The sequence below is a fragment of the Crassostrea angulata genome, chromosome 2 (assembly GCF_025612915.1).
Source record: "Crassostrea angulata isolate pt1a10 chromosome 2, ASM2561291v2, whole genome shotgun sequence".
Lineage (NCBI taxonomy): Eukaryota > Metazoa > Mollusca > Bivalvia > Ostreida > Ostreidae > Magallana > Magallana angulata.
Window position 1 is genome coordinate 31,417,374 of NC_069112.1, and position 9,627 is coordinate 31,427,000.

A 9,627-nucleotide genomic window follows, 5' to 3' on the forward strand; every position below is an offset into this window, starting at 1 on the left:
AGCTTATTTTGCTTCACGACTCCTGCAGTGTGAATATTAGAGGTTTGTATGAAGTAAATTTCAGAATATCATACATGTATACAATAAAGATGCATTTTGACAAAGGGCAGTTTACAAGACGACATCGCTGTACATAATCGACTTACCAGACCATGCATTTAATTGAGAGTTATGTCATCAAAACCAATGAACCACATGTTTTTTTATTAGTTAACCCGGATTACTCTTGTCATTCACTGATGAAATCAGGCGGATGTAGTTTAAACAACAAAATATAATATCATAGCCAGATGTTTTTACTTTCACTTTAAATTCTAGCTGAAACAAATGTTTCCTTGTTAGGATTTCTCTAACAAGGAAAATCCTTCATGACAACATTTTATAGCAGTAAGGTAAGTAGTAATATGCATGTATGTATGTATAAAAGAAAATTATCATCCGAAAAAAAGATATCGACGTGATTAAACCCCGGATTTAAACTATTGATGGTGAAATATTCCCGAGTTCAAACGCATCAGGAAGAACTGCACACGGGGCTATCAAAATCACTCACTTCATGCATTTAAATGGGCATGGTCACGATTTTGGTTAATTTTTTTTCCGAGTTTAATGTTTACAGTGCTTCAGTAATGCTTTTAAATATTCAATCAAAATCTGAGTGTCATTTGTTGAGTTATAAGCGAGTTACAGAACTTACAATTCTTAGCTATGTAAGCTAAGCGTTTGTTTACATTTTGAATGTTGAAGTGAAAAATCCAGTTTTAAACCCCAAATAAATGTGTTAATCGTTAGGAACTGTTTATTCATGCTTAACATGAATAAGAAGATAGACAAATCAGCTTGAGAAATATTTTTACTGGTAAATTGAACCTTTGTAAACAAAAACAGGGCACGAGCCTTGTTTACATAACGAAGAATTGTGCGCCCTTTATCTTGCTTTAAACTCATCAACTGGCACCCAAATTTCATTTGATCATTAGAAATATATTTCTAAAGCATAATAAAAAACAGAAAAATAAAATTGGACCAAAATCGCGACCATGCCCCTTTAATTAAGAGTTACGTCATCTGCATTTGAACCTGTTTTGACATTGTATTACTCGGATTTCAAGTTATTGTCAAAACCAATTAACCCCAAACAGTTTTTCATTAGTTAACCCGCGTTACTCTTGTCATTCTCTGAAGAAATCAGGCGGATGTTGTTTAAACAGCAAAATATAATATCATTAACAGATGTTTTTACTTTCACTTTAAATTCTAGCTAAACCAAATGCTTCCTTGTTGGAATTTCTCTAACAAGGAAACTCCTTCATGACAACATTTTATAGCAGTAAGGTAAGTAGTAATATGTAGTTTCCAAAAAAATTATTATCCGAAAAAAAAGATGTGGACCTGAACCCCCCCCCCCCCCGGATTTAAACTATTGATGGTGAAATATACCCGAGTTCAATCTCATCAGAACGAACTGCACACGGGGCGAGCAAAATTACTCACATAATGCATTTAATTGAGAGTTACGTCATCTGCATTTGAACCTGCTTTGTCATTGTATTTCTCGGATTTAAAGTTGGTGTCAAAAACAACCAACCACAAAAAGTTTTTAATAGTTTTTGGGATTTCTCTCACAATGAAAGTCCTTCATGACAACATTTCATAGCAGTAAGGTAGGTAGAAATATGCATGTTTTAAAATAATTTCTCATCCGAAAAAAAAAAAAACAGCAAACATCTGGACGTGAAATAAAAACGGATTTAAACTATTGATGGTGAAATATTCTCGAGTTCAAACGCATCAGGAAGAACTGCACACGGGTCGAGCATAATCACTCACATCCGCGAAATACACTGCATTTTAACTTGTTAACTGTATATTCCGTGTCAAAATAAGTACAAATTATAATTAATAAGCTAGCTATAGGGAAAAAATAGTATTTATATGTATGTGAGAGCATGTACGAATGATCTTAATTTAGAACAATTTAATGTTGTTAGGATACAGGTTTTCAAGTTTATGATGTCACTAGTTAAGATCTGTTTACTCTAACGCACGTTTCCCGCCTACATTTTACATCCAAATATTTTGGAATTTCTGGCAGATATTCAAAATCAAATTTTTTCTACTAAAAAGTATGATCAAATCTTAATTGATTTATATCAAAATAAAATTTGGAGGGGGGGGGGGGGTGTCTAAAACAATTATCAATAAAATCGGTCTCTATGAGGAAGGAAATTGATATCTGGCGAACGATATGTGCATAAAAACTTAATAATCAAATGTTCACGTTAGAAAAAAAGTAAAATTTCATTTTAATTCATATCCGTTAATTATCTCGAAAATTTACATGTATATCGGTCGGTAGACATATGCCCCCCCCCCCCCCCCCGTGAAACAACAAATCCCCCCCCCCCCCCAAAAAAAATAATTAACTGTTAGTTAGGCGGCTAGACAATGCTATCGTTCGCAGTCCTTTAGATATTTATTCGAAATAGAATTCCAAAACACGCATTTCAAATTTCGAATGAGCCTTCTGGGCTTTCTTAATAATACGTACTGATGCAGGCGAATAAAATTCAAACACCAAGATATAGTATTCTAGAGAGGAGTTTGTTCTTTAATTTCTAACTTAAAAGCATTTTTGTTTTTTAGATTTTTCCAACAAGGAGAACATTGTTTGACTATAGCGGTAAGGTAAGTAGTAACACATTAAGGGGGGACAGGACAAATATCACGTGACTAACATTGCAATGCTAACTCTATTATGACGTCATAATTGATTTGATTGTATGATGATATGATGTCATTTAGTCATTATGATGTCATACATGATTTGATAGATCTTTTCCCCGTACTTAACGGTTTTAAAGTAGTCATTGTCTCATCATGAGCTTGTTGAAATTTAACATTTTTGATTTTAGAAATGTAAATGTTCAAAATCATAAGCAGTTAATATAATCAGTATATATTCTGATAATGATCTGTTCATGTTAATTGAAAAATCTAAATAATTCATTACTTTTTTGATGGTTCAATGCAGAATTTGTCACAAAAGGTCATTATTCCAGAATAAGCGGTAGGGGTGATTCCTATTGTAGTATCTTTCTTAAATGCCAAGAAAATTGCCATGAAAAATTTCTACGTTAAAAGGCACATGCTAAGGTTGATATATGAATTTTTTTTAAAATCTTCATCGACAATTTTTAAAGTGCTATCGCATTTTGTTCAAATTTAGAATCAAAACCTTCAAAATTTTAAGTGCTGACTTCAGCAATATATTGATAAACTTATGATATTGCTATGTAAAAAAACCAATGTTGCAAACAATTTTGAAATTTGTTTCATTCTCAAAGTTAATGAATATGATTTTTTAATTCAATTCCATCAAAAAATAATAATTGCAGAAAATTGAAATTGTTAAAAAAATTCAAAATGCCAGAAAAGGGAGATAATTCCTATCAAAATATCTCCCTTGCAAGGTAAGAATTAGTTATGAAAATGATATATGTTGTAGTGGACATCTTAATGTAAATGTGTTAAAAAAGAAAAAAATATTCATTGCGAAATAATTTTACACTGCAACCCCATGTTCCCCCTTAAGTTCATATTCAAAAAATGACATTTTACAATTTAAGTTTTCATTAATTTTTTTTGTAATACATTTTTGTTCCCCAGCCTGAAATATTTTTGAAAAATATGATTTCTATGTTGTTTGATCAGGCACTGAAAACATAATTGGAGCAAGAGTTTTATTGGAGGTCTTTGTATTACCATGTAGATCAACTAAACTTTATCGGATTTTGTTTGATTTTTTTTCTAGGAGTGGGAACTCTTATTCGGTATACTTTGAAAACCTAAACAATCGTGGCCCTGATTTTGATGTATTCCCTCTCTCCATTTAAAGGTTTATAGGTATGTCATTTAGCAGATTAACATTATCTCATAAAGACCAAAAATGGCTACTCAAAACCTAAGGAGCAAACTTCTTGAGAAGATAAGGAAAAATGCCCACGAGGAAAGCATGATTCTGTGTATAACTTTCAACGGCATACGATTCTTACTTTTTCTTATAAATACACAACGGCAACGCTCACCTACCTACCGCTACCATCCCCCCCCCAAAAAAAAAACCCACAAAAAACACACACGGCTTGGATTGCCAAGATTTTTTTGTTGACCCCCCCCCCCTTCCCCATTTTCGAAAAAGATGTTTCGTGCCTGCGGTACAGAACTAGCTATAACTTTTTCCTCCGGACTGAAATTTTGTTCGAGTAAAAGTTAAACAAAACATGATCATGTAATCATGTGTAGTCAAATTTAACTTTGCTCATGTATTCATGAACCGAGTTCTTTTTGATCAAGTTGATAGGCCAGTGAGCGTTGTTCAGTTTAAACGTATTCAGCATTTTTTTTCTTGTGATATATTTTTAACTTTCACTTTAGATTCTTTGAGAAATTCTTTGTTAAAAAATATATAAATACATACACACACACACACACACACACACACACACACACACACACATATATATATATATATATATATATATATATATATATATATATATATATATATATATATATATATATACAACATTAGAATATTGAAATTTGATATTTTGATTTATAGATTACGTTAGAGAACATTTTGTTTTAGAAATTTATATCAGTTATGACAGTCTTGTAGTATGAAACATTTTATGTGAGGAAAAGATACATGTAATCCCCTATGACAATGTTTATATAGGCTGGTATGTTGATTCATTCGTATTTATCAGAAAATTAGTGTTAATCATCAGGAAACAGCAGAAGTTATCTTTCCTTCACTAATATTACGTAATTAGTAGATTATTATGGATTTTTTTTATACCATCACAGGAATACTACTTATAAAATTTTAGTGTACGTTTATTGACTTAATAACTTTGTGTCAATTAAAAGACAACACAAATAAAAAAAGTGAAGAAACCAAGCAAACCAGTTTGTAGATTTTGGTATATGCTTTGTAATTTGGAATTTACTAACTACTCAAACATTATAATACATAATTATTATTTTCAACGTTACTTTTCATTATTCTTCGCGTTCAATAGTGTTAGGAGCCTTCCCTGAACAGACAAATCCAAAATCATTAGAAAATGAAGTGTTGAAAATTCAGGAACAAAAAATATTTTCTGATGTATTCAGATCTATTTCCTCGTCCATTTAAAGCTGTTCAAAAACACATTACGTTAAAACTTTGTACATTGATTTAAATAAACAGTTACGCTAATCAATATCTATTCAATCCATGTTCCTAGACATACGAGTTTGTGTTATGTTCATTTTTTTAAATTTCTAATCTAGCTTTTCCATCAACCGTTTGCAAAATAAGTCAGACATCGGTTTCAGTAAAAACTAACCATAAACCTTGTATTATACATTATAAACGTTATTCACCAACGCGTTGTCTCTAATCAAATAAAATACAAATTTCAACGATAGGATAATCAAAAGCTCTTTTTAAAATTTCCTTCATAATTTCATTCATGATGACAGGAAAAAAGTTAATCAAAGAAACTTTAAGTTAAAACTTAGACAAAAAAGTCATTTTTGTCTGCTCAGTATAAATGTATCTTGTTTTATTTAAGAGCATATTGATTTGTTAACTTGCTCTGATAAACTTTATACTAAAAAAATCACATATCTTCTTAAATCAATTGATATGGCCTGTGAAACACATCTCAATACCATCGACAGTTTATTTAAAATTATCGTCATTTATTTTGATACTCATTTTTCAAAGGAGTAATATTGGTCAATTTTTAATATTATTTTTAGACATTTGTTTAAAGATGTACTAACATATGTTCCTTTGTTAAATATTCCAATCACATTCTCCGGTATGTTCTTCTATTGAATTTCAGATCAAGGTCTTTTATTGCTATGGAAACGGAGTTAAGTCATCGTGTTGATCCTGTTAATTTTACGAGGAAACGGAAAGGTATAAATCTCTGTTGTAACATTTACTTATTCACATGCAGTGCCAAAAAAATGCATTTGAAGTGTATCGCTGAATTTTGATTTATTTTCACTAAATGAAATCAAATCATATGGGTGAGATGAGACACGTAAACCGAATGTCGTGAATTTAAAATAAATACTCGGTACATTAAAGGCAAGTGAATTAACAACCTACGGAAGCCCGTTGGTGTCAGGAAAGAAAAATATTTCATCTGGCGGCAGCTACGTAATAAGCACATAAAATGTTTTACCTGGCGCCCACGGGCATCCGTACAATGCAAATCCCTATACCTTACACTTTTTATACCTGAAATCTTGTCTTGATTTTTGTTTTATCATTTCACATAGCCTACATAATCAACTTATTTTTCTTCCGTTTCAATTGTCAGTTATCAATTGTAGGATCAGGTGAAGATGAAACACACCCTAGCCGTAAGATGAGATGCTTTCCTGGAGACGAAATTAAAGACGATGAACTCTTTCTTAGTCATAAGATAAAAAGCTATCCTGAAGACAAAACTGAAGAAAAACCATGCCCTAGTCTTAAAATAGGTAGCTATCCTGAAGATAACATTGATGACGATGAACCATGCCCTAGTCGAAAGATGGGATGCCATTCTCGAGACAGAAGTAAAAGTAGAACAGACATACATAAGGTAAATGAAGACTTCGAATTAAAACTCTCGACCATAAAATCGGTGTCTAATTCTAACTACGATAATGAAACAAAACCATCCGATGAAAACAAAACCATTCAGAACAAAGCAGAATTAGCTTTAAACAAAGATGTCACTGTACCAGCGGATTCAGCTTTAACCTCTTGTAATATCAAATCGACGATTTCAGCTGATGTGGAAGAAATGGTCAGTGAAGGAAATGACAAAGAATTACCTAAAAAGGAAGCAAAAATAGAGGAAAAAACCCAACAAGCGGAATATGTATATAGGTTACTACGCCCCAATGAACTTTACAAGGAAGGTCTTCGTCCAAAAAACATAGATTCAAAAGCAAGCCTCCATCAGCATGTTGCAGCTGGAAGTAAAGGCGTACATTCACGGTTTATTTCATGTTGCTTTACTCTGCGTGCTTTGCATCGACTTGCACGCCTTACAAATCAACCTTCGCTCTTACGTGAGGTAGTGCGTATCAACGTTACAAAATTGAACCGTGATGAAGTTAAAGTGATAGAGCTATTTATCGAGGACGTACGAAAAAAACATTTAAAAGTAGGCTCCAAAGCCTGGGGATTCGTCGAAAAATTTGATGAAGTAATTTTAGAACCCAAAACGCATGTCCCAGCAGATTGCGTAGAAAGAATAGGTATTGTTAAAGACAACGTTTTTACGAAGGACGAACATATTACACTATAAATCTATATTGTACTAGATGTGTCGAAAGTCACGTGTCTGTATTTATACGATATGACGTCTTAGTTAACTTTCACGTTACGATCTACATTCCTGTCGATAGTTCTCAGGGAATGTTTTTAACGTAAAAAGTGAATTATATCAAACCAGTAATGAAACCGCATGTTTCCTTAACATTGATGCTGTCGTTAATGCTAGACGTACAGAATTCATTCATATTAGATGTAAGCTCGCGCAAGCGCGGGAATTACCACTTTTCACATTATTGTGATATAATGCTTAATATGTTGAACCATATTTTTTTTTTCATTTTTGTATATACTTTATCCGAGTTTTTCCTTATCTTAATCTTTACAATTGAAATTAACAACAAACTGTATTGTTAGATATTTAGAGGAGCGGACAGGGATGAAAAATCCATACTGAAATGGATGATATATAAATGTACGCCGTAATCCTGTTTGTTGCAGCTGACTGAAAAAAACCTTTTTGTTGTATTTATTTCAAACCAGTGGATAGGTATTAGTGTATATCTCTCAAAATTTGGTTCTTTGGGTCAATTTCAAATATAATTTCTAGTACTATCCCAAATAAGAATTTCAGATAAAGACTGTTTTGAATAACAATCTGGAGGGGGCATCCCAATTAAACTTCCCCGTTTTATGCATACATCATTTATCCATATAGACGTAGAATATAATAATCTGTTTATTACTGTTTACAAGTTTTAAATGTCTAAGGTTTACAACCAATCTATCGTGGTATAAAAATAAAAGGTTATGCATTATTATCCATTTGCATGCATAATTTTTTAACCAAAGCTGTCAGATTCAAACTATCTGCCCAATGGCTAACTCACCCTACACTTTCCATCATGTCAGTTAGTCAACCCATTTCTAGGCATAACGTTCTGGAAAGTTCTTTCCATTAATCCTAAGATCGTATTAGTTGTTCCACTATATTTATCAACATTTTGTATTAATCGAAGTCCGATCCAAGGTATCTGCCCGCGATGCATAATGAACTCGTCTTACACTTTTCGTTAATTAGTCAATTCGCATTCTTGGTTGCCCCGTTCTGGAAAGTTATATCCCATTCTCTCACCTGGAGTCGTGCTTCGCAGGTGAATGAGTATCAAAACTTAAATCGCCAACTAGAGGAACGAATTGACTAATTTTATTTATTCAACCTTCGTTAAATTTTAACTTCTATGTATTCTATAAATAGGCTCACAGTAAATATATTCACTCTTTACATAATCATTCAATATAGTTTCATTGTGCGCAGTATAGTTAAGGTAACACACAGCTTAAAATTACAGTGAAACTGGTGATGACATTTAAACACTTTATTTCCCATTTAGATTTAAAATTTTCTTTATTCATTATATTACGTTTATATCATACAAGGTTCAAACTTTCTCGCCCACCAATGTAGGTCAGTCACGTGACAGCTACTAGTCGCAGTGACCCATTTTAAAGGAAAATTTACACGGACACTTTTAGAACAAAAAGACAAGGGCAGGCTAAATACGCAGGAACTACTTTTAAACATATTTTATTCGAAATGCCTCAACGATTTAGAAAACCAATGCTCATTCAATGTGAATGCCACATATTTTTCATTAATCCCGAGTAAATAGAAAAAGATTTGAAAAAGTACAGCTATTTTCAACTTTAGCTGTAAAATTTAGATTATACAGGAAATTCTCAACAAATGAGCATCCCTTTTCTGATTAACGGTATTAAGCTGTAACTCTACATACCAAGTTTAACTCGATCCATTAACGCCTTGCCCTTGTCTTTTGCAGCTTTTCTAGCTTGCCTCAATTCTGAAGGGAGCAAACTCGGTTTTCAAACGCTCTGACGACCCTGGCAAGGGAATTAACTCTAGGCATACTACGGGAAGCAATCCATGAGGAGACAACTCTTCATTTCTTTGAAATATTTTTTCCCTATTATTATAAACTTTTCTTGGTATTTAGCTATTTTTTCTTTATTTCAATTCATCTGAATACACATGTAGCTCAGCTTTTAATAACGACTTCTAGTATCTACTTCAGATAAAAGAATTTGTATGGCACATAAATCGACCGCGTTTCCTCTGTACACATAATCGCGATAAACAATGAGTAAAAATTTTAAAAAATGAATTATTAGTCTATGATTTTTTGATTCAGCTCTTTTCATCAGATACATTCATCATAGCAGAATGTAAACAGTGTATATATAAGTGCAGTTTCATGAAATATCTCCATGCGAGT

At 32.5% G+C, this 9,627-nt stretch overlaps 1 protein-coding gene across 6 annotated transcripts; it reads left to right on the forward strand.

Moving 5' to 3' along the window:
• Positions 1-255: 255 nt before the first annotated feature.
• On the forward strand, positions 256-9,164 carry LOC128172274 (uncharacterized). Of its 6 annotated transcripts, XM_052838067.1 has the most exons (6): positions 256-392; positions 1,262-1,335; positions 2,647-2,688; positions 3,815-3,906; positions 5,901-5,977; positions 6,400-9,164. In XM_052838067.1, the coding sequence occupies exons 5-6, from the start codon at positions 5,920-5,922 to the stop codon at positions 7,365-7,367; spliced, it is 1,026 nt and encodes a 341-aa protein (XP_052694027.1). In that variant the 5' UTR covers positions 256-392; positions 1,262-1,335; positions 2,647-2,688; positions 3,815-3,906; positions 5,901-5,919; the 3' UTR covers positions 7,368-9,164. The 6 variants fall into 6 exon arrangements, with proteins under 6 accessions (XP_052694027.1, XP_052694028.1, XP_052694031.1 ...); XM_052838068.1 differs by lacking the exon at positions 1,262-1,335 and having other exon boundaries at positions 289-392; XM_052838065.1 differs by lacking the exon at positions 256-392 and having other exon boundaries at positions 401-1,335.
• The last annotated feature ends 463 nt before the right edge of the window (positions 9,165-9,627 follow it).